The sequence below is a fragment of the Magnolia sinica genome, chromosome 16, assembly GCF_029962835.1.
Source record: "Magnolia sinica isolate HGM2019 chromosome 16, MsV1, whole genome shotgun sequence".
Taxonomy (NCBI): Eukaryota; Viridiplantae; Streptophyta; class Magnoliopsida; order Magnoliales; family Magnoliaceae; genus Magnolia; species Magnolia sinica.
Window position 1 is genome coordinate 47,266,998 of NC_080588.1, and position 27,056 is coordinate 47,294,053.

At 38.0% G+C, this 27,056-nt stretch overlaps 1 protein-coding gene across 1 annotated transcript in view; it reads left to right on the forward strand.

Annotated features, from left to right (window-relative positions):
* Nucleotides 1–482: 482 nt before the first annotated feature.
* LOC131228641 (phosphatidylinositol 3,4,5-trisphosphate 3-phosphatase and protein-tyrosine-phosphatase PTEN2A) overlaps nucleotides 483–27,056 on the forward strand; it is a 74,049-nt gene continuing 47,475 nt past the window's right edge. Inside the window, exons 1-2 of the mRNA XM_058224447.1 lie at nucleotides 483–595; nucleotides 12,026–12,540. Coding sequence (XP_058080430.1) covers nucleotides 12,118–12,540 — 423 coding nt within the window. The 5' untranslated portion in view covers nucleotides 483–595; nucleotides 12,026–12,117. The remainder of the gene's footprint in view (nucleotides 596–12,025; nucleotides 12,541–27,056) is intronic.

Consider the following 27,056-nt stretch of genomic DNA (forward strand, 5'->3'; position numbering starts at 1 on the left):
TGTACAAAAATTCAAAGTGCATGAGTATGAACTATGATCTTCAGCCAAGGTATCAAACAACCTTTCGAAGGGAGTTATTTGATACTCTGGCAGAGCGCAGTGTTTGATACACAGGCATACACATAGATAATGCATGCGCTGTTGCACATTTACTCAAAATAAACTAACTTATGTAATACATTGAATGTAAGTCATATTGTTTGAATGATCGTAACCTTTGAATATCAATTGTTTGTTGAAATATATTCAACTTAGACCATCCAATAACTGGCCAGAAATCCGATTTCCATATGATCAAGTAAGCGTAATTTGTTTTGTTTTATTTAGTTTTTGACATTTGAACAATAAGGTCGCAATATCTACGGTTTAGTTTGAATTCTTTGTATGTTGCCATTTAATTTTGCAAGTGCCTGCGTACCATCCATCATACTTTGCCGGAGTATCAAAGCTTTTATAACAAAAAATGAAAACAAGAAAAAAACGAGAGCTTATTTTCCATGATTGTTTTCGCAATTCGCATTTTAAACACCGGCAAAATAGAAATCGTTGCTGATCTAGTTTCGATCGTCCAAAAACCCTAGAAAAAAGATCGAAAGTAGATTTTCTGCACTCTATCTCTCTCTCAAGGTTTCTATTTCTTTTCCTTTTCTTCTCGATTTCTTTGGATTCATGTGATTACATCTCTGTAGGCAGATCTAAGATTATTCAAACCCCGATTTCCTTTCTCAGTTGCATCATGATCATTTTCCTTTATTTTCTCATTTCATTTCGCTGCAGATATTTGAATTTGGGTCAGTTTTCGTTTGATATGAATGGATGTTAGGGATTCTGCATCCGACCTTCTCATTTCCTGTAATTCTTCCACTAATTTCTCTCTTACAGTGGATTTTTATCGAGGAATGAATATTTTTGTGGTGTGAATTATGCGTTCGATGAATTTAGGGCTCTATTTGGTAGTCGCCATTTAAATCGGGAGAAACTGTGTTTTCGGCCTGGGTTGGCACCCATTTCCCCACTTTCTTCTTCTGTATTCGAAGCGATATATATATATATATATATATATATATATATATATATAGATAGTTTTCCGCTTGCATATAATGCTGAATTGGGGAGCTTCTGTGTTGGTCTGTGTCCGTTTGTTTTTTTTTTTTTTTTCTGAGAATTGTACTCTCATGAGCTGCAGATTTGATGTTGGTGTTCCAGTCATTAGTAGGGAATGATCTTCTTTTGGGACATTTTTTTATTAAATCATTTTGTTCTTTGCTCGTGATTGGGACCTTGTCATGGGATGATCCAGGGCTTGCATGGTGAAAAATATTGGTTCTTTCACTGGATGTATTCATTTGAGCAGCACATATCGGGGTCTGAGATGCTTTGATGTTTTGGAAGGAGCTCTTGCTGCTGTATGGGGCTGATTCTGGATAGAGGGTTCATTGATGTCCAAGACCAACAGATTCTCGGTCTGATCTTTTTATATGCAGTTGGACCAATCTCCCATTTCGGCTATTCATCACTGTTCTAAAATTTGGAAATCCCCGGTTCCTCCTAAGTTCATCACATTCGGCTGGCTGGTCATTTTGAAAATTTTTTTAATGGTGGATAATCTAAGGAAGAGAGGGATGTGTCTGGTGAATATTTGTTTGTGCTGTAAGAAGGCGGAGGAGACGGTCGACCATTTGCTGCTTCATTGCCCTTTCATTTCTTCCATATTGGCCGATTTTCGGGTCCGCTTTGAAGTCAATTGGTGCCCTCCAGTTAGTGTCTCTTCTCTCTTTACGGATTAGAATGGGGTGAAGCTTGATAAGAATCGATCCACCCTGTGGAAAATGGCCCTTCTCGCCACTTGGTGGTGTGTTTGGATGGAAAGGAATTGCAGATGTTTTCGGGACATTTCTAATTCTTCGGACTCGGTGCTTTCTAGAGCTAAAGCTCTAATTATTGAATGGGCCACCCATCTTGAATCCATGAAGGATTGTGATCTTTTGTTTCTTGGTTTGTAAGCCTTTGTCTATTTCCTCAGCAGATTTGGCTGCTGCTCTTGTTTTTCTTTCTGTTTTCTTTTTAGCTTTTTAATAAAATTTCGTTGCCTTTCAAAAAAAAAATAATTTGATGCCCTAGCTTGGAGAAGGTTTGAGGTTGAACGAGTGTAAAGTAGAGTATGTTTAGAAGAAATGGCGGTGGATGTTGGTCCAGAAGGGGCGCTTCGGTTTTGTGTTATGAAAACCATTTTGTGATTTAGGTGGGGAAGTGGAGGTTTACCTCCTCATCCTTACTTGTAAGGTGGTCTTGGAAGGATTTTATGATACCATTCGGATCCCTAACGGGGATGGAAAGGCTGGGGGGTATGTTTTGGTGTTTTGAGAATTGCAGTATTGCTTTCTGCTTTTTCCAATAGTTATTATGACCTGTTTTCACCGGTATTGTTGAGCATGCAAGAGTGGTAAACCATATCAGCTTATGTGGGTTGACTGCCAATTTCAATCAAGAAGCTCTGATCTTTGTTCTTTGGATGGAGGATGCTTGTGAAGTGTTATCAACTGCTTCTAGAGGAGAGAGACTCAGATTATGGAATTGAGGATGCTAATATTACACATCAAAATCTAAAATTTGATTTACAAGGGTACTATTATATGTAGGTTCTTGACATTATATAGGTTTGTGGTGCATACTTCTAGTAAAACTTACCTTGAAAATCTATCAGGTTAAGAAAAAATGGGTTCCCTTAGTTGAGAATACGAGCCCATGTGTGAATTTCCCCACCACAACATGTTGAAGTGTCTGGGAGGGTCTTGAGAGGGTGTTTGGATTGTAAGTTGATTAAGATAAGCTACTTATGCCATAAGTAGCTTATCTTAGTTTCTACTTATTAAGAAGATAAGTATGTTTGGTAAACATCATACTTATTAGCTTCTCCTCTCTTTCGTCTCTGTTTATGGCTCTCTTCAGCAACTTACGGAGAGTAGAAAAGCTAAAAAAATTAACTGAAGTGATTAAGTGCTTTTAAGTAAAAAAGTTACTTATAACTAATCATAAATCAAACAAACTTATCTGAAATAAGTCACTTATCTACTGCTATAAGTAGAAAAAGTAACTTATTTGGTAGTATCCAAATGGGCCCTAAACGATAATTTCCAAGATGGTACATGTGTGATATAAGCATTTGAATGATGCATCAATTTGGAGGAATTCGGTGATCTTGGTTGCATTATAAGTTTTGTTTGCTAAAGTAGGTTTCTTGTGTAATTCGTGGTTGTTTATGCAATGTTCTATCAGACAATGAGCCATTTTCTTATGTAAGATCGGTTTCTTGTGGTAGGTTTCTGCCTCCTTTTGCATCATTGATGAATCTAGGGATCCCTAGCAATACTTCTTGAGCTCTGGATAGATTAGTAGCTTCTGAAGGTTAATGATACTATGAGAGACCTCAATTGTACTTGCCAAAAAAAAAGAGAAGAAAAAGAGTGGTCTCAAAAGCTTATTGCGTACCCATGTTTGATGCAGGACAATTAACCACTTGCTCTAAAAGCTCGAACTAATAGAGCATGGCGAGTTAATCCCTTTATCTCATAGCCCAGGCCCTACATCGCATGAGTTAAGACTTCGGCTGAACCCTCCTCTTGAGCCCCACATCACATGGGTACTGCCTCACATAAACCACTCGCCTCATGCGGGTAGGGCCCGCCTCATACGGGCTGCCCGCCTCGAGTGTGTCCCCACATCCGACAGGCTACCACACTCGAGCCTGGTGTGAAAATGCTTTTGCATTAATCACCTCTGGTGAGGACTCTCGAACACGAGACCTCCCGCTCTGATACCACTTTGATGCAGGACAATTAACCACTTGCTCTGAAAGCTCGAACTAATAGAGCATGGCGAATTAATTACTTTATTTCAGAGCCCAGGCCCCACATCATGTGGGTTAAGACCTCGGCCAAACCCCCTTATGGGCTCCACATCACATGGGTACCACCTCACACAAGCCACCTGTTTCACACGGGCCACCCACCTTGAGTGCGTCCCCACATCCCACAGGCTACCCCACTCGAGCCCGGTGTGAAAATGCCCCTGCATTAATGTTGTTGTATCATGGAGATTATAAGGAGAACACAATGGTATTGTGACAGTTTTCTTTGGGTTGCTGTGGTAATTTTGGTTAGAGGTAGTGAACTAATATGGTAGATTAGATAGAACCATCTATAATTAAGAAAAAGGGGGGGAAATTCTCAAAGAAAAAGGAAACACAAATGCTGCAAAGTTTCTTTTCTCATGGAATTGTATAAAGGACATGACACACTTCCAATGATCATACTATGCAATTGTTAGTTATATCTTTAAGGGAGAAATCATTTGACACATTGCAATAAAAATATTTGGCTGCTTCATTGCTTGTGGTGTGAAACTTCTAGCAGAATGTTCTTAGTTTTCGCATGCAGCTGTCATGATTTTCAATGATCCATGATACTGTTGTTATGTTCTTTCCGAGTATAAGCTATGCGTGAAATAGTCTACCAGATGGGTGCCCTCTCTCGTGTCTTCCCTTTATGGACAAAAGATACACTGAAAGATCACTCCCTATGTTAGTGGATGCTACTATAGTTGCATCCCCTTTTGTTGAGAGGATGCTACAGGATGTCTATTTGTAAAGTGGTGCTTATGTAAGTAAGATGTGCTACGTCATACGCGTTATTCTTTCTCACGAGTGGTTGATATTTATAGACAGAAAGGTTTATTAGAGGGTGTCTGGTTTTGTAATAATTCAACCTGTAAGTGGAACTTTACATGAGCATCCTCTCTTGTTGGGTTGACACATGTGAATTTAGGCAGTGTGTAAATACACTCTAGATGCCATGTTTGTGTTGAAAAGATGGCGAGCATTGTTGAAAGCACTTACATGATGGGGATGCACCGTATGCCAAATGAGATGAGGATGGTTCATCATGAAAATTCTCATGGAAAGGCACAATGAGTTGTGTAAGATGATATATGCAATGCGATGAGGATGACACATCATTCTTTAGAGTATCATATGGTATATTGTATGTGTCATATTGCTGATACTTTATTGCATCACTGTAGCTTATCAGTTTCTTGGACCCATTTTATGTCATTATATCTATAACTGACAAGTGACAAGTAGCTTAAATCGATCAATATTCACTCTATATTGTTGATGCATGGTGTATCATCTGATACATTCTGTTATATATCAAATTTATGGCCAGAGGATAGGCTGTAATTGTGAGTAAACCTTGTGGCAAATAGAGTGTCATGTAAGAACTTAGAAGTAGATATGAGACTACCTGGCCATGGCACATGGAGTTCATTTAGGATGGAACATAGATTGACACATGCAGTGCCATGTAAAATGGCACACGAAGTGCTATAATGACGATCCATTGGGTGCCATATTGGATGACACAAAGTTTCATGCAAGAAGCGATCGTGGAACTTACGGGTCTGTAGGGCCAGGGGTGGATTCTGATGGTTCTATTGTTCTTTCCTTTTATGGGCTGGGAGGAAAAGGAATCTGTAATATTGGGGAGATCTTAAACACCAAAGTCGGAATATGTGCTCTTCCTCGAGTGTCTTGGGGGATCATTTCCGAAGGATACTCTTTGTTGGCTATTGCATGGGCATCAGGAAAGGTACATCCTCCTAGGAATTTTGCCTTCATCTTAAATGAGATTAGAATGCATTTAAAAAAAAAATCTTCTTCCATTTTTTATTCCAAATTCCTATAGAAGCTAATTGTATAGAAGATAGCTAAGGATTCCTTAGATCAAACCTCTGTATAGGAGACTCTATCCAGTATCTTGACAGATCTTGTTACTTTTTATTTTACTTCTAATAAAATTGTCATTCATATAAAAAGTGTGTCAGTAGGTACTCTCCCTTTTGACATGTGCATTGTACATTTATGCTTTGTGAGTTCAATATACACTGTAATGACTGTGTTGGCTTTGGGCTTGCTAAGATTTTTAAATCTTGGAACTATCGTTGGACACTTGGAAGCCTCTTCTTCAGTAAGGTTTTACAAAGCTCAAAATTGGTGTCCTTCATCTGAGTAGTTAGGAGCTATAATGTTGGAGGTGATATTCTTTATCATGGCAGTGCACATGTTTTGCGACAAAGGAATGTTTCTCAAAAATCATGGTAGGGTGCTAGATCTATAAAAGTCTAAAGCCTCATTTTGTTTATAGTCCTTGAATGATTTTCTGAAAATACCCATATTTGGGGAACTGCTATTCTGGGGTATTGGTTCTTGAAAGTTGATTTTATGTGGAAGTGTTGTCTGATTTTTTCTTTGATAATCTGTTTCACTTTTCCTTTTTTTTTTTCCCTCCGCACAATGCTGATTGGGAAAAAAAATTCATTTTGTGGAAAGAACATAGTAGGATGATGAGGATGATCATCCGAGCATCACCGTTACCACTATCGGCATTAACATCAACATCACTGCCATCACCATCATAACTACCATCATATGGGCATTATCATCAGCTGTGCAGCATCATTCATCATCATCATCCGGGTATCATCATTGTTCGGGCATCATTATCATTGCCGTCAGAGCACCATCACCATCACCTATCCCTGTATGATCACATCATCATCATCATTATCTCCGCCTGTAGGCATTAGAATTTAGATATAAACATCTAGGGGTGGCAACTGGCAACGGGCCAGCTTCAGGTTGGGTATAGGGGTACCCATACCCATACCTGCCAAATGGTTCTACAGAATCTACACTCAAACCCGTACCCGTGCCCATACCCATGTCGATTCTGAAATGTGTACCCATACCCATTAGGGTATTAATTATCCATTTATGGTTTGAAATTTTTAAAAAGAGAGAAAAAAAAAAACCATGCTATTTTTTTTTCGGAAGTTTGAAATTTTTTTTTTTTCAAGAATAAATGGCATAACATGCTTTTTTTAGATTAAAAAACTTAAGAACAACACCTGTTCATGGTGGGGCATCCCACTTTCATGAGGGAGCAACTTTGTTGGATGTTTTCTTTTTTAAAAGTTTTCATTGAGGGTTCTCATCTAATCCAGTTTGATCACTGTTTGGATGTGCAGTGAAAGCTAATGCAGATGGATGCCTGTGTGTTTGCATCTGCATTAATTAATATGTTATAATCTGTTCACATTACATGGTCCCGAGTAGAATAGTTGGTTCTCTAGCAAAGGAAGCTATTTTCAGGGCATTGTTTTGTATTGGGGATGTTTCCAGTAGAATTAGAGCTAGGTGGATGAAGTGGAGGTTGGCCTTTGGATTGTTTTGTTTTCATGCCCATTGAAACTTTAAGGTAACTGTTTGACCGGCTATGCTATATGGGGTGAAGTGTTGGGCAGTTACAATGTAAAATGAGAATCTGTGAGTGGATGAAGTAAAGATCTGCCTTTGGAGTGTTGTGTTTGTACTTTGCATGCCCATGAAACTTAGGGCCTCTATGGATGGTTGGAGAAGAAATGAAAATGGATGACTTTTCACATGATGGGACATTTCGCCATGTTTGGATAGCAGTGAAACATTGAATTTCAAAATGCAATCATTACCCACACACCATAGTCATTCTCAAGCACGAAATATGAGGTTAATTTTATGAGAACTTTATTTGGATATCCACTTGTTATCCAAACTAGATCCCTAAAATGGAATCCATGGAATTGATTCCATGCTCATGGGAAATCATCATTAGATAATCGTTACCGTTTTCTTTTCTTTTCTTTTCCCACCATCCAAATAGGCCCTTAAGGCAATATTTTGACTGGCTATGCTATATGGGTGAAGCATTGTGCAGTTACATTGTAACATGAGAAGCGATGAGTGTTGTAGAGATGAGGATGTTGAGATGGATGTCTGGAAAGACGAGGAAGGATATAATCAAGCATGGGGAATTAAGGACATCCAAAGCAGCCTACGAGTAGCATGGAGTTGCCTCAAAAGTAAGTTAAATGTGAAAGCTTGTACGCTTAGGGTGCATTTGGTAAACTGAATTAAAAAAAGTTTGAAATTAATTTAAGTAATGGATCCATTTTTTAACTGAATTTTAGTACCGATGATTGTTGGAATGCCTGTTTGGTTAACTGTTTGAAAAAAATTCCTGAACACTGATATTTAGTATTGAATCCAAAAATTTCTGTTTGGTAAAAATGTCTGAAATTTGGCAATTTACCAAATTATCCCTAATTTGTGCCCATATCCTAACTTGATATGAAAAAAATGGATGGGCGGGGTGGATTTCTCACAAACATCACAATGGGCCCCACCTAGTTGGCGTCCCTCCAAAGCTAGAGTGGATTAGGTGTTACTGGGGTAACGTCGGACCATGGGGCCCACCTTGATGTATGTGTTGTATATCCACACTGTCCATTTATTTTTCTGGATCATTTTAGGATATGGTCACAAAAATGAAGAAGATCCAAATCTCAAGCGGACCACACTTCGTGATTGAATTCCCACCATTAAAAACTTTTTGGGGGCAACAAAAGTTTTGGATCAAGCTGATATTTGTTTGTTCCCTTCATCCAGGTCCGTGACCTGAGAATTGAATATGCTTCAATTTTGGGCTCATGCCCTAAAGCGATATGAAAAAAACGGATGGATGGTGTGGATGTAGAATACACACATCAAGGTGGGCCCCATGTAAGGGCCCCACTATCTTTGGTGAGGCCAAGGCCGCACCTAATCTGCTCGCCGCAATCCTCGTACGCGGATTTCCTACCAAAAGTCTTTCATAGGAAATTCCTGTGCAGGGATGCTAGGTAGGGCCCACCGCGACATTTGTGAGAAATTCACTCTGTCCATCCCTTTTTGAGAGCTCATTTTAGGACATTTGACCAAAAATGGTGTGGATCCAAAATTCAAGTGGACCACATGGGAGGGAACAATGGAGATTCAGTGACCACCATTGAAACATTTGTATGGCCACAAAAGTTTTTATTACGCTAAGTTTTTAATGTTTTCACCTCATCCCAGTGGGAATTTCCTTATAAACGGTTTAGATGACATATAAACATCAAGATGGAGCCCAGGGAGGTTTTAATGGTAGGCATTTCTTTCCCCACCGTTCCATCTCTTGTGGCCCATTTACGTTTTAGATCCTCATTTTTTTGTCAAAGGTCCTAAAATGAGCTCTCAAAACGGATGGACGGAGTGGATTTCTTACAAACATCACGGCGAGCCCCACCTAGCATCCTTGCGCAGGAACTTATTCGAGTCTGCAATCCAGTAGCCACCTCGGTGTTGACGTGGTAAAGTTCTATCAGGCCCCACTATGATGTATGTGTTAGATCCATACCGTCTATCCATTTTTTCAGATCATTTTAGGTCATGAGCCCCAAATATGAGGCAGATCCAAAGCTCAGGTGGACCACACAACATAAACAGGTTGAGATTGAATGCCTACAATTGAAAACTTCTTGGGGGCCATGGAAGTTTTGGATCAAGCTGATATGTTTTCCCTTCATCTAGGTCTGTGTGACCTTATGAATAGGTTGGATTGCCAAAAAACATCATGGTGGGCCCTAGGAAGGTTTCAATGGTGAGTGTCATTGTTTGCACAACTTTCTATGGTGTGGTCCACTTGAGCTTTGGGTTTTCCTCCTCTTTTTTTTTTTTTTTTTGGCTCATGCCCTGAATTGATGTGTCAAAATGGATGGATGGGATGGATATAACACATACATCATGATAGGGTCCAATGAACTTTGTCATGTCCACACAACATCAACGTAATTAGCTCTAAAAGCTTTACAAGAAGTTACTTCGAATGGGCAAAGTTGTCATTTTAGGGAAAAAATAAAAATAAAAATTTAATGCAAAGCCACTTACTGCATTCCAAACTCACCACTCATCGCATTCAGTGCATACAACACCCCCAAATTGAATCCATGATTAATTTCCAAAGGACTGTTTTTAAGTGTGCTAAACCAACACCCAAAATAGCATGTTAAATGGCTGAAATCTGATTTTCATATTTCAGGGGCATGTGAAGTGGTAAAGAAACAGTCCCTTACTGAGGATGGGTGATGCACATGGTGTGCCGTAAAGGCTGTTACGTAAAGGTAACAGTAGCAACCGTTACACTTTACGGGGTCGTAACGGCCGTAACAACTGTTATGGAAAAAAATAACCCGTAATTACTGCTAACGGCATGTTACATCCCCTATAAAGGCCATAATAGCTTTGCAATGGTCTATTATGGGACATATATAGGTTTTTCATACTTTTTAATCAACATTACGGGGCAGATACATGTTTTTCAAGGGGTTTTTCAATAAATAAAAAAAATAAAAAAGAGAGATTGTAACAGCTGTTACGAGGCCGTAATAGCTGTTATGCCCTGTATCGTAAAGGTAATGGTGATGGTCGTTACGGCCACTGTTACCGTTACGGAACACCTTGGTGATGCAGGACATGGAAACTAAATATGATATGCAAGAATTTAGACTTTAGATCATACTAATTTAGAAACAATCACAAAAATTCCACATCCCACATGAAGTCAAGCATTCAACAAGGGGGATCTACAAGAGTCCAAGCCTACACATGCTAGAGCTGGATCAATTAAAATTATATACTAAACAATGATCAAAAGAGAGTAGATTCATCCACACATGCAAAAGATTATTTCCCAATCCAAGAGATTCATATGTTTCAATTCAGGAAACCCTAGAGTTGTAAAAGGGGAATAGAACTTGGGATTTAGGATAATTTAGGGTTAGGGTTAGGGTGAGAAAGGAGTGGAATAGAGGAAATAGACGAACCCGAGGTGATCCACACGTGTGGACAGTGGCTGGGCCCTGACGCACGTGTGTGGGATCCTGACCGCACGTGTGTGGGGCCCACGAATCTGAAATCGGCCAACTTGGGTCTGGTCGGCCATAGGAGGTCCACCTTCACGCCAAATTTCGGGACGATCGGATGTCTCGTTTGTGCACGGTGCTCCGCTGAAGTTTTAGCCCTTCTGCAGGGCCTGATTCTGCAAATCTGCTGTAGAGGAAGGATTAGCTGCAAAATGAATGGATTTGGAGATGGGATGGCTGTGGAAGATGGTGAATATTGAGGGTAAGAGGTGGGGGCGATTTGAGATGGATGTGGCTTCGCACTACGGTAGTTAGCCCTTCGAAGAAAGGAGGGTTTCGCACCTAATTAGATTTCCACAACTCAGAGAATTAGAGAAACAGAAAAATGCAGAATTTTATTCATAATCTTCAATAATAAAAAAAACTTATAAGGGGTTGCCTATTTATAAGAAAAACCTATACTCCAAAAGTTGCGCTATGTGTGCACCCTATTACTTAGAGACGAAGTAACAAAAATAACAACTAATCAAAGCAGTCTAAACCGTCCATGATATTCCTAATAACAATAATAAACAAAATTCAAAGTACTAGATTATATAAAGTAGTGGGCCACGATCATGAGATCCAATGGTGGTATCCACATGACGATCGGGTCTACTCCAATGAACCAAAACACAGTCCTCTAAATAGGAGGCCCTCCTTGGACGTCATCATCGATCCAGATCGCTGGCGGGGCCCTCCTCTCTGCGTACGTGCATAGGGGGGGCGTGCGTGTGCGCGAGATGTCCCCATCAATGGGGCTTTCAGATATGATTGATTGGTGAACTGGGTTTGGTAAAGTGAATGCCAAATAGCTAGGACAATGCGATGGTGATGATGGCACTGGTCCTGCGTCCTGACTTCTTAGAGAAATGTGGATATCATTTACGAACAACTAAATTAGCTATGGTTTTCATAAACATGAGCTATTTTATTAGGGTTGCGTTTGATTGCACCAAGTATGATTAAATTTCATGATATTTGGTGCCAAATTCATCAAATGCCATCCTATGTATTTTTCTCTCTGCCTAGCTACAGAATTCTGCACCTCACTTTAAAAAAAAAAAAAAACAGTTTATGCCAATATGAATGTATTTACATACTTTCTCCATTCCTCATTGTGAAGATTTTATATATTATTTTTTGTAATATAACACAATTTATCTTGCAGGTTCTAACATGGGCAACTTCGTAGTGCATGCTGGATGATTGGTACTGCTAGCTGCTTACTGTTATTGAGACATTTGGAATCTGGGTAGCGGGATGGCTTCGGAACCAGCTGATACATCCTCTTCACCGCCTGTTACAGTTCCCAATGTTCATGACTCTGTTGCTCCTAAACAAGAGACTTCTGCACGCGATGCCCCATCAATATTATCTGCGTCTGGCATATCCTCATGGGCCAGAAGTCTCAAGATTCCACAACCCTCTGAACTACATGAATCTCAGTCTGGAAATTCAGGGAAGTCCACATTTGCACGTTTCACCAGTGGCTTTGGGTTACGTTTATCTCCAAAATCAACTACACAAGATGAGAGTGCTGCTACCGAGAGTACTTCGACTGCTGCGCAATCTGGTGTTCTGGGATCACTTACGAAAGGATTTGTGGACTCGTCTAGAAGTGCAGTGAAGGCTGTGCAGGTCAAGGCTCGGCACATTGTCTCTCAGAACAAGCGAAGATATCAGGTTGCTTACTGAAGTTGCTATTCCTATGAATCTTTTCTATTCTCATCTCCATCATCATGCAATTTTTTGCTGAGCTGATGCCTTTTTTTAAAAGGTTAGGTATCATGAATGATTAGGGAATAGTACATGTGTATGTTATTGGTAGGTTCTCATTTTTCTGTTTCGGTGTTTTATCCAATAGCTTATCAAACTTCACTCCTAATGCTAGTTGGACCAGAAACACATTTTGGATTTAGCCACTATTGGCAAAGCAGGGGATTTTATGTCCTGATTTCATGCTTCCTGCTAATAGTAACATAAACTGTAGGGAAACCTTGAGAGCACCTTATGTTATCCAAGAGTAAACCTTGTTAGGACCAACTATTGTTTTAAATAGCAAATAGTGTGTAGTGTAGCATTCACCCCTTTGAAGCGTGAGGTGTAAGCTACATGCTATTTCTAGATTTTTATTCAAGGTTGTACTTGGTTACACCCAACGTTTGAAGTATCGGTATCGCCACAAGTTTCACTTGCTGGGGATACGGAAACAATATCGATATCTCCGATAACTGGAAATGCAGGGAAACGTTGGGGAAACATGGGGAAAACGGTGGAATTTTTCACTGAAACTTCATGAGATGCTTAAATACACATTTGCGTATTTAGGAATCAAAACATTGCAAAAGAATGCCTACATAATAAGTTTCCATTTAATGGGGCTCTAAAAGCAAGTGTTGTCGTAAGAAATCAGTCTAAACATCCCATCAATACTATCCATCCACATCCGTTGATATTTTAGAATATTGGCAATGCATGATATTTCCCGAGAAATCGTCGACAACTGGAAAGGAAACGAAGGACTGTGTTCTCGATATCGCCCACGTTGTGATAATTATAACATCGCGATATTATCGATGTTATCATCAACAATTTGAACATTGTATGCAACCATGCATCCATAAAATAATTTTGAAATGGATTTTTTTAATAAATAGATTTTTGGTGATATCAATACATTGGTGATATTATTGAAATATCGCTGATACAAGTGACACGTGGAATTTACACAGCCGAAAATATTGGCGGATATCGATACATTGGCGATACTTAATGATACATCACCAATACCTGGAATTTACGATACCACCAGCGTTATCGGCATTGCTACTAGTGTTATCAGTATCGCCGAGCTGGAGATACTGATAATATCAAGGATATTTCGAACAACAGTTACACCAATTCATCATATTCTGCACCAAATTAGACTGATTAATAATGAAATTTAAGAAAATTTCATGATATTTGGTGCAACCAAACACAACCCAAAGTAATAGGAAAGGGCAATGATTAAGTATAAAGGTAAAGAAAGAGCAATGAAATTGATTTAATATTATTACTTATATTATTTTATTGATGAGGACATGAACGACACAATATTGATGTATCGGGCTGATTTACCTGCAGACGAGTTTTGGCATGGATTAGAGCATCGAAAGGGGCCCAAATACCTTCCATAATGGGCCAAACCCGTAGACCCACCAATGGATCATGCATTATGGTACCCGTGGTACACTTTTGGGTCTACAAAAGTGTCTTTTGGTGGCATTTTTCTCAAGTTATGATTTTGCTTTATTTTTAGACGAATTTTAGTTTTTTTTTTTTTTCTTATGTATTATTTAAGTAGATATGGGTAATTTAGTCTTTTTCCTTTAAAATAAAATTGTAGGGTTGAGATTATAACATCCAACCCATAGTTATGCTTTGATGTAAGGCCCAGATTAGTTCTGGGGCTTTTCTTTTGTTCCCTTTCATATAAAACTTAATAACAAAAATTGTCCAACAGTTTTTTGAGACAATTTCTCATCTTTCCCACAAGCCTTGGCTAGGGTTTCATAAAACTGCATGTGGTTGCCGATTTTCATCTGTTAGCTACATCATTTACTAAAAGCATTGGAAAATTAACTAATTTTTATTGAAAATATAAAAATGTAACAAATCATTGAAACATTAATTGATTTTAATGTTGTAGTGAAAAATAACTTGTAAATGTGAGTTGTATTATCATGTAGCGTAGCCTACACAATACTTAAGCTATTTTCATGAGCTAGGTAGCATTATGGCTAAGCTACTCTACGTAGCGTAAGCTACAAGTTACATAGCATAGCTATTTAAAACACTAGGACGAAGGTATGCCGTATGTTCGTAACGGTAATGGTGGAACTGTCACCATTACCCCACCTAAACACAAAATGTGTTGACGCTCGTCATCTTTACAAGTGATGTGCACACTCTCTTCTAGCCATCACAGCCTCTTGATCTGAATCCTCATCGGACTCAATATTCTCATGCTTGCCAACGCCTATATAATTAGAACCGAAGGCCTCATGTTGGGCCTGAATTAAGAGCATCTTGCTTCTTCTTCTGCATGCTAGCTTTTTTGCCCTACGGCTCTTCCAAACTGTCGCATCATCCGCATTACCTCTCTTGGTACGCTGTTGCACCTTGCAACTTGCCCCTTTTGATGTTCCAAATGTTGTTTGAGTTGCATGATTCCTTCACTCACCACTTTGCCATAGCAGTTGCATTTCATGGAGTGCCTACCACCCACCCTCTCATAATGCTACCATCCAATATCTTCACTTGTTGGTTGGCCCCATTTTCTTCTGCTCAGAAGTCATAACTGAACACAACAACACAAGTCCACAAGGACACAACTCGAAAGTCAATAGACTCACTACTCACTACTCATTACAAGTCTACAATAGTCAACAGGACAACCCCAATCCCCAAATGACTCTAATTGTCTAAAGTCTAAAGTGTAAACAAATCATGGTCCCCACTTGCCCAAAATGTAAACGTATAATCATTATACGTGTATTCCAAGTTCCAACTTCAAGGTTATTATTGTTATTATTTTTTTTGCTCATTTTTGTTTACAGTCACTATTCATTCGAAATTAAAAAATTCAAAAAGAAAAGAAAAGAAAATTACATTAAAAAGAGTTAATCTAAGGCGTGCATTTGTAGATTAAATCATCCCACATGTATTCCAACCATCTACACTCAAGATCAAATAAAAAAACAACAATTTATGCTCATTTTTTTCACAGTCACCATTACTCTGAAATTAAAAAAAGAAAGGAAAAAAATTACATTAAAAAAAGTAATATGAGGCATGCATTTGTAGGTTAAATAGAAGTTGTAAAAAAGGGAAAGGCACATAAAATCAAAGAAGAATCCATTGAGCCTGTCATCCTGGAGGGCCAAGGCCCCGCCCTCCAAGTTCAATAGAACAAAGGTAAACCACATGTCGCACATAAGCCCGCCGGGTCACATGACAGAAGAACACACACAGGAACACGATGCATGGTATAGCATAGCATAAATGAGACCGAGGACTTGGCGGGAAGATAATGAATTTGTTGATGCGATGGTGCCCTCGATGTTTGAGATTCTAGATGGAGATGATCGGTATGTCCTACCACAACAAGGGTCACCGGAACTTGTTAATAGGAAAGGAGAGAAAAACAAAGAAATGCCAACAACGGTTAGATCAAATAAAAAAACAACAATTTATGCTCATTTTTATTCACAGTCACTATTCATCCAAAATTAAAAAAAGAAAAAAGAAAAAAGAAAATTACATTAAAAAGAGCAATTTAAGGCATGCATTTGTAGATTAAATCATATTACATGTATCCCAACCATCTACACTCAAGATTAAATAAAAAAACAACAATTTATGCGTATTTTTGTTCATAGTCACTGTTCATCCGAAATAAAAAATAAAAAATCATATTACATGTATCCCAACTATCTACACTCAAGATTAAATTAATTAAATTAAAAAACAACAATTTATGCTCATTTTTTGTTCACAATCAGTATTCGTCTGAAATTAAAAAATAAAAGAAAATTAGAAAGTTACATTAAAAATAGCAACCTAAGGCATGCATTTGTAGATTTAATCATCCTCTATGTATTCCAACTATCCACACTCAAGATTAAATTAAAAAGAAAACAATTTATGCTCATTTTTGTTCAAATAAAAGAAAGCAACAATTTATGCTCATTTTTGTTTAGCCATTGTTCATCCGAAATTATTTTTAAAAAAAAAATACAAAATCACATTAAAAAGAGTAATCTAAGGCATGCATTTGTAGATAAATAATCCTATATGAATTCCAACTATCCACACTCAAGATTAAATAAAAAAATAATAATTTATGCTCATTTTTGTTTAGTCATTGTTCATCCAAAATTAAAAAAATTCAACAAATTAGAGAATTACATTAAAAAGAGTAATCTCCGGCATGCATTTGTAGATTAAATCATCTTACATGTATCCCAACCATCCACACTTAATATTAAATAAAAAACAGCAATTTTTTGGGTTCTTTTAGCTCACCTTTTTGGGGATTTTTTTTTTTCACAGCACCATTCATCCGAAATTCAGCCGAAATTGAAAAAATAAAGAAGGGATTAGAAAGAGTGATCTAAGGCATGCATTTATAGATCTATTCATTGTACCTATATTCCAACCATCCACACTCAATAAAAAAAAGGGTAATTATTGGGGATTAGAAAGAGTGATCAAATGTATGCATTTTTCGATCTATTCATATTCAATTATCCACATTCAATATTAAATGAAAAATTAAGAAAATAATTATTGGGGATTTTTTCTTCACAATCACTATTTATTTGAAATATAGCTGAAATTGAATTTTTTATTTTTTTTAAAAAAGAAGGGATTAAAAAGAGTGATCTAATGCATGTATTTGTAGTTGTGTTCATTGTACATGTATTCCAACCATCCACTCTAAATATTAAAAAAAACAGTTATTAGGGATTTTTCCTCACAGTCATCCGAAAGTCAATTGAAATTGAAAAAATTCAAAAACATAAAAAAGGGACTAGAATGAGTGATCTAATGCATGCATTTGTAGATCTATTCATTGTACATGCATTCGTAGCATCCACACCCAAATGTTAAAAATTTAAAAAAAAACAATTATTTGGGATTTTTCTTCACAGTCACCGTTCATCTAAAATTCAACTGAAATTGAAAAATAAAAAAAATGGATTAAAAAGAGTGATCTAATGCATGCATTTATAGATTTATTCATTATACCTGTATTCCAACCATCCACACTTAATATTAAACTATATATATATATATATATAGAGAGAGAGAGAGAGAGAGAGAGAGAGAGAGAGAGAGAGAGAGAGAGAGAGAGAGAGAGAGAGAGAGATTTTTCAGTCACTATTCATCCAAAATTTGGCCAAAAAAAAAGAGATTTAAAATAGTGATCGAAGGCATTTGTAGATCTATTCATTGTACATGTATTGTAACCATCCACACTCAAATATTAAAAAAAACCAATTTTTTGGGGATTTTTCTTCATATTCACTATTCATTTGAAATAAAAAAAATAAATTAAAGAAAGGGATCGGAAAGGGTGATTTAAGGCATGCATTTGTAGATTTATTCATCATACATGTATTCCAACCATCCATATTCAATCTTAAAAAGAAAAAAAAAAATTGGGTCTTTTTTCTTCACAGAATATTCATCTAAAATTTAGCCGAAATTGAAAACAAAAGTATTAGAAAGAGTGATCCAAGGCATGTATTTGTAGATCTATTAATTGTACATGTATTCCAATCATCCACACTAAAAATAAACTTAAAAAAAAATGATTTTGCTGATTTTTATGTAAAAAATAACAATATTATAATAAAATTGAAAATTATAAAAACAACATGAAATCGACCAAGACTCTAGCAAGATATGGTCAATTTGGTGTTATAAACTTATAATCTTGAAACTAATTGTTTCCAGCAAGAAATTTTAAAAAAATTGATTACGTACCTCTTTTTTCGATTTTCCCCAAAATTGCTCACTAGAGCTTCGATTCATCCAAATTGCTTTAGTCAAGTGTTTTAATCCATTAATAGTGCACAAGTTGTGTCAAAATTTGCTTAGGATCACTCCAAAAACCATGAAAATTGGAGAGAATGGGAAGAAAAGTGGAAATGAGCTCATTCTGTTCTTTTTTCTTTTTTTTTTTTGAAAAAAATAAATAAATAAAAAACTAGAAAACTAGCTGTTATTCGACTGTTATGGTTCAAAATTGTATGGGGTGCTTGACCACCGATACTGTCATGCAACTATTTCGGTAGGCATTGGTTAGGACCTTATGTTACTATATTATTAACTCAATGTTGTTTTGAGATCATTATTATCTCCAAATAAGAACACTCATCTTCTAACATATTTCCTATTAGAGAGTTTGGATGAAGAGTACTCACACATGCGATCATCATCATCTAAGATGAAGAGTTCTCACACATGTGATCATCATCATCTAAGCCTTATACCAATTTACTGGGGTCGGCTACATGAATCCTGTTCTGCATTCCACTTTGTCAACGGCCATTCCTTCGGTTAAACCATAGGTCATGAAGTCTTTTCTTACTACCTCCATCCACTTTCTTTTAGGCCTTCCCCTTGCCCCTTTACAGTCTTCAACTTATACCAACTCATGCCTTCTGACTGGCGTGGTTCGTGGTCTCTGCTGCACATTACTAAACCATTTGAGTCTACTATCCCCCATTTGATTACCTATTGGTGCTACTCCTAAGTTATCTCAAATGCATTCATTTCTAATTATATTCTTCCTCGTCTTGCCAATCATCTATCTCAACAACCTCATGTTAGCTATAGTTATCTTATGAACATGTTGTTCCTTAACTACCCAACATTTTGTTCCATGAAGCATGGTCGGTCTTATAGCTATCCCATCAAAATTTCCTTTTAGTTTGAGTATTAAACGACGATCACATAAAACTCTATAGGTACATCTCCATTTCTTACTTGAATTCTATGGGCAACATCTTTCTCAATCTCCCTGCTCTCATGAATTATCAACCCAAGATATCGAAAGAGGTCATTTTGGGAAACATCGTAGCCAACAATCTTAAATAATTTACTCATATTATTACTAAAATTGCACTCCATATACTCCGGTTTAGTCCAACTAATTTTAAATCGTTTAAATTTTAAAGCACCCCTCCATAAATCTAGCTTTGTGTTTACACCCTCTGCCCTTCCTTTGTCTTGTCAATCAAAACCATGTCATTTGCAGGCAACATACACCATGGGATCTCTTCCAGCCAGTGTTTGAAATATCGATACTATCAGCCGATATTATCATTATCGCACCACTGCGAGACGATACACTTGCGATAACCCCCGGAAGATACCAAAAATTCCCAAATACCAGATATCTTTCTCTCCATTATTGTACATCGACAAACGCACGGACAGTCATGGGTGGATTGCAGGGGACTCACGAGTCCCACGGTAGCTAACCACCCACAAACACCATAAAAATCGAATCCGGGTTGTGGAGAATCAAAAAAACTTGAATTAGAAAAAAGAAAAATAAATCGGAGAGTACCTGGCTGTAGCGGTGATTGGAGGCGGGCCATTCGACAGGCAAGTAGGATTTTCTTGCCATTTTCTTTGACTTCCCTCTTTCTCGGAGATTCCGGCGAGGAATCAGGTTGGATCGACGAACACTTCCTTCCAGAACGAGATTTGAGGGGTTGCGTGCGTGAAAGACGGATCGGACTGCGTGGATGGGGGTAAAAATGGAGACAGAAAGTGAAAGAGGGAAATCGTAACTCAGTACGCTCTGATCGTACTGAGTAAACTCTGTAGGGCCCATTGTCATCCCTACACGCAGCCCATAGTTCATCCACGCCATCCATCCGTTTTTCCAGATCATTTTAGGGGTTGAGCCCAAAAATAAAGTATATCAAAATCTCAAGTAGACCATACCAAAGGAAACAATGGAACTATTGATTTCCACCGTTGAAATATTTATAAGGCCCCCAATGATGTTTATTTGTCATCCAAACTGTTCATAATATCACAAAGACATGGATGCATGGAAAAGATAAATATTATCTTGATCTAAAACTTCTGTGGGCCCCCACGAACTTTTCAACGGTAGACTTCAATTCAAACTGTTTCAGGTGGTGTGGTCCACTTGAGCTTTGGATATGATTAATTTTTCGTTTAAATCCCTGAAATTATATGATAAAACGGATGGACAGATTTGATAAAATTCATGAATGACAGTGGGCCCCACAGAGTTACTTAGTACACAGTGCGCAATCCATCTTTAATGTACGCTCTTATCGTACATTACTCAGTGGTGCATTACTCAGTACGCTCTTATCGTACTCAGTAAACTCACTTGGGCCCACCTTTAATGTATGTGGTCCATCCGCGCTGTCCATCTGCTTTCCCATCTAATTTAAGGGAGGAGAGAATGATTTGATGATGATAATGTGAAGAAGAGATGAGAATATTGAGAGAGAGAGAAGAAGAAGGAGAGTTTGAGAGATATGATGTGTTGGGCTTACTTGCCCTAACACATAATATTTTATTATAATAAAGCATATAGTACACTGCAGGAGAAGAGGGAAGTGTGCACATGCACTTACACTAAAAGGGGTCACTAACCACATTCACAATACACTAACATTCTCTATAAAGGGTTGATCCCAAATTTTAGAAAAATATAAGATCATACCACAGGAAACAGTGGTGATACTGATTTCCACCATTGAAACCTTTCTCCACTGTTTTCTATGGTGGGGTCCACTCGAGCTCTGGATCTGACCCATTTTTTGGCTCATGCTATAAAATGATCTCTTCAAATGTATGGACGATGTAGATAGAAAAAATACATCATGGTGGGAGCCACGTAACTTGGTGACATCTTGTGGCCTGTTAGGGACGCGGATTGCGTACTGAGTAACTCAGCACGCTAAGCGTACTGAGTAAACTTTGTGGGGTCCACCATGATTTACATATGTTATCTACTCCGTCCATCCATTTTAAAAGATAATTTGAGGGCTCTAGCCCAAAAATGAAGTATATCCAAATCTCAAGTGGACCTCACAACGGGAAACAGTGTGAATTGAAATTCTACTGTCCAAAATTTCTTAGGGCCACAGAAGTTTTGGATCAATCTGTTATTTGTTTTTTTCCCTTCATCCATGTCTGTGGGATATAATGAAATGGTTGGATGACAAATAAACATCACTGTAGGCCCTACCAAGATTTCAACGGTGGAAGTCATTATTGCCACTGTTTACTGTGGTGTGGCACACTTGAGCTTTGGGCATTCTTCAATTTTCTATTCAATTTGGATGGCGTGGATAACCCACACACATTCATGGTATGCCCAAATGTGTTTACTCAGTACGATAAAAGTGTACTAAGTAACTCAGTACGCAACCCGAATTTGCCCGTTAGTGATGGGTGTTCATATGCATACTCAGTACGCTCTTATCTTACTGAGTAAACTCTGTTGGGCCCACCGTGATTACACGTGGTTTATCCACGCCATCCATCCGTTTTTATTGATCATTTTAGGTGTTGAGCCCAAAATTGAACCATATCCACAACTCAAGTGGACCACATTACAGGAAACAGTGTTGAATGAATGTTGACCATTAAAAACGTTTTGGAAGCCATAAAAGCTTTGGATCAAACTGATATTTATGTTTTCCCTTCATCTGGGTCTTTAGGACCCAATCAATAGATTGGATGTCAAATAAACAGTACAGTGGGCCTTAGGAGGATTTTAATGGTGGATATCCAATCATTATTGTTTTCCTTTGGTGTGGTCCACCTGCAATTTATATCCCTATTATTTATTGAATTGGTTGTGTTTTCATACATGACTATGATATATTTATAAATATCATGCATTCAATTTAAATATAGTTGCGGTAGTTCAGTTAAACATCGCATAGCTTGGGACCCTATACAAAGGAAATTTATTATGTGCATCTTTTTTTTTGAGATGTTATGATTTAAAAGTGTGTATTAAGGGCCTTTTTAACAATCCCCAAAGTTTCATTAAAAAATTCAACCATTTTTCCAATGTTTCCCCATGTTTCCCAAAAAGTGCGATAAACTATGCGATACAAACGATATATCCCGTGTGATAACCGATACGTATCTGTATCCCAAGGGTGCGATACCGATATTATGAACACTGCTTCCAACAAATGCCTCGTTAAATTGTTCATAACCAATGCAAAAAGGTATGGGCTCAATGCCGACCCCTAGTTCAAGCTTATAGTATCAGGAACTCACTTGTCTCTCTTCTAGTGTTCCTCACATTTGTTACTATTGCCTATGTTGTCAAATGGCATATGCGATCGCATGTGCCTGATCGCTTATGTGATCACACACATTTTTTTTAAAAAAAGAAGAAAATGGGAAAAAAATAAGAAAATTTTGAAAAAGTCTACAAAAATAATATAAACTTCATGAATTAGTGATCCAATGTGTTGTTTTCATCTTTTTCATTATAAGTTTGTAATTTGTTATTTGTGTAATTAGTCCCTAAGCTAGTAAGGTATAATACTAAAAAAGTCACACTTATGACTTAACACAAACTCACTAAGTCATCTTTTAAGTTCTAATTCATTAACAATTAACAAAGTAATAACTAACAAATAACAACAAGTCAACAACTTGCTAAAAATTTAAATTTTTTATATTGAGAAATGAATATGATATCTTGATAACTTACAAATTACAATTTATATACTTAATAACTTATACTAATAAAGTAATAATACTACTATTACTATATACATTTGATCCCTCTCCCATTGTGGCACATCATCACCGTCATCATCATCGTTGGAGTAATCTCCTTCTTCAACGTATACTTCATCTTCTTCCGTTTCTTCATTACCGGTTCGCACAAGTTGCTCATCCACATCAAATGGTTGATAATCTTTTTCTTGTACATCTTCAGTCTCATTCTTATCTTCTTGGCCTTGACTGCTACTAGGCCTTGTGCTACTGCTCACCCCTCTTCTCCGCCTTTACGATGAAGAACCTTCGTCAGGTTCCGATCTAAAAGCGGCGTCTTTGACTTGGGCCCACGTTAGGTCCTCGACTGCAAAGATTGGATCCTCTGTCTTCACAAGCCACTCACTATTTGCCTCCAAATCATCTAGGCATATAGGATCATAGAAACCAACCTTTTCTCACCTAGCTTGGAATTGTTCTCATAGCTTTTGATTGTACCAGACGAAGACCAAGTCATTGAACTTATTTTGTTCAAGGCGATTCCTTTTCTTCGCGTGAATCGACGTATCTTTCGAAATTTCCAATTGAAAGTGAATTAGCATTGAGCCGAATGATAGTCGTTTACTTTACTGTTAGTGAATTGAAAGTGATTTGTAGAACTTTAACTTACCAATTTGAATGTACTCCAGTTGCACCCGCAACCGCTGGCAGAACGCGTAAGGCTAAGAATACTCATGGCCAACTTTTGTAGTGCCAGATCCTTCCTATTCAGATTAACTTTAAATCATACATTGACCACCAGTCAAATAAGTTTGACTTCTTACATTGTAAGTTATAAGTAACTTTTAAGGACTAACATTCATACTTTATAGTTCATTTTTACTTGGCAATTTCATACTCCTATGCCTAATTACTATATTTCTTGAGAAAATCTCTGCACTGTTCATGTAGAAGTCCAGCTCTTGAGAAATCCTATCCGGTTTTTCTTTATCAAGAATCATTCTCTCCAAAATGTTAAGAAATCCGACATATGTGTTGTCGATGTCACAGACCCATCGGCGGACACAAAGAATATGGCTAGATTAAGAATGTAGGTAGCCGAATACAATGTGGATGACAATCGACTTCTCTCTCTCTTATTTATAATATCTAGGATGGGCCTGTAATCACACATTTTATAGTTGAAGTGGTCCATGATTTTGTCTCTGGCTTCTCCATTGCATCGTAGATGTAGCTCATGGATGGCTTCTCATCATTGTCCACCAATCGCAACACACTTACTAAGGGTTCTAATGATTTAAAGGCTTTTATCACTTGATTCCAAAATGATTGGGAAAGAATGGTTTGTTGGACTTTCCTTTAGCCTTCCTTGGCCAGGGCCCATTATTCCAATTGGCCGATACTACAAAGGTTCTAAGCTCATATTTCTTTCAATGTAACCTTTATAGTGTTAAGAAGGCCGCTTCGAATTGAGTGACGAATGAATAAGGGCCCAACGGTAAGATTTTTGACTGTTGGACCCTGTATGTGATCACATATGCCATTATGCCATGCATATGCGATTATGTATATGCATGGCTTAATGCCATATGCAATCGCATAGTGGCACATATGGCATGTGTGACCATGGCATATGCCATATGTGCCCTTGCATGCAATTGTGTGATCGCATAATCGCTTATCCTATCGCACATGACAACATTGACCGCTGCCTCATACATATCCTTAATCATGTCAATATGTCCTCTTCAAACTCCTTTCTTTCCCAACACCTACTAGATTAACTTTGTAGGGATCCTATTGTATGCTTTCTCTAAATCAATAAAGACTATGTGGAGATCCTTCCTCTCCCTATATTTCTCCGTTAATTTTCTACCCAACGAGGTTTGGGCGAATGGTCTTCACCATAGGTTTGCTCCCTATAGGTGAGGGTTCGATTCCCCTCGGCTTTACCCGATACACGTGGTTGTGGGTGATTGCGTGTATCCGCAGGGATTAGTCTCACTTCAAAAAAGAGGTGGGGACGCCCTGTGTCTTCAAAAAAATAAAAAATAAATAAATATTGTCTAGGCAGCAAAAATAGCTTTAGTGGAAGACCTCCCAGGCATCAACTTGAACTGATTTTATGATATATTTATCTCATGCCTTAGTCTTTGCTCAGTCACTCTCTCACAAAGTTTCATAATATGGCTCATAAATTTAATCCCATGATAGTTCATGCAGCTCTACATGTCTCATTTATTCTTATAAATAGGTACCACGGTACATTTCCTCCATTCGTCTGCCATTTTCTTCGATCTTACAATCTGGTTGAGCAACTTTGTCAACCAAAGTAACCTGGTATCTCCCTTACACTTCCAAACCTCTCATATGTGATATGGGGAAAAAAAGAGAAGAACAAGAGCTCGATCTCAATGAACCTGACATTGTGTCTCTTAAGGGTAATGGGCATTCCTGATAAGCCCCCTTATGGCACTCTCCCAGCTCCGTAGATCCATTGTGTTTCCATTGGGACCTTTGGTCAATGGGCCAAATGAGTAGTTTTGTCCAAAGCACAATAGCTTCATTCTTAGCAACATGTTCCCAAACAGGATTGTGAAGGCAATGCCACAATGACAAACTAAATTGTTAGCTGAGGCATACCCTTGATCATTGTCTTGATATTTTAAAGTACTAAAAAATCTTTGATGCTCCTATCTAGATACTTCACATGATTGCATAGCAGAGTTTTTCATGTGGACTTGATCCTCTTCGTCCCAAACAACTGATGCACCCCATGTTTCAAGTGACTACTTTAAGAAATTAAATATTAATATGTGCATTGAATAAATTGAAACAAGAGTTCCATATGTGCGTTTAGGGATCTTAAGCAATAAGTGAAGGCTGGTTTCACTTCCCTCTTCACAACACATTCAACTGGTGATCACATATATTTTGAGCAAATACAATGTCGAGTGGAGGGTCCACCAGTGGATCTGATTCCAAAAAAAGAAAATGGCTTCTTGTTTCAAGCCTCAACTCTCAATATTTCTTCTCATATAAACTATGCTTTTTCCACCCTTCTTTGATGCGATATTTTCCATATGTCAAGGAAGATGGGAGTCCATGTCTTCACTATCGACATGACTGAGGTGGTGCCGCTGCAAGGGGATGTGCCAGCTGTATCTTTATTGGTTTATTACCTTTAATATTGGAATTGTTACTGGAGAGTGATAGTAATGCCTTAGTGGGATCTCATCTAGAGCTTCGTTGTTGGTCAAGGGGGTTATTTTTGAGGTAGCAGGGTTCAAGCATGGCTCAATTGTTTCAGAGCCTCTTGGGTATTGTATCAGCCTTCTGTATAGGGAACATAAGATTTGGGGTCTTTCTCCTTGGGGATTGATGAAGTTGAATTGATATTTCATTAGCAAAGGGAATCCTATGCCCGTTTGGCTATGCATTCCATGCAATGGCAATTTTATGTGTTAATTTTCTAGGCCTTTTTGGGGGTGGGTGACCTTAATAGGACAGAAACTGAGGCTTTGAGATTTTTTTTAGCCCCTTTTGGCCGGTTATTTCTTCAGTTATTGACTAGGTAGACTCCTTTAAGGTGCTTCAGTGGAGCAATTGTAGGTGGCAACTGGTCTGGGCCGCTCTCAGCAGGCTGGAGCCTAGCCCACTTTAGTCCAGGTTTGGGCGGAGCCTAAGCTTGGATAACTGTGGTTTATGCCTGGGCCTAATTTTTCAGCCCCGACAGCTAATTTCGCTGAACCTGGAGCGTGAGTGCCTAAAGGGCCAGTAGATCGGCCCAACCTGGTCCGACTTAGTTGATACTTTTGGGCTGAGTATTGGCTAGATGACAGAGCCTGAGCTGGGGTTTGGACTCAGGTCATTTTACAGACTGGTCTTGTTCCAAGCCTAAT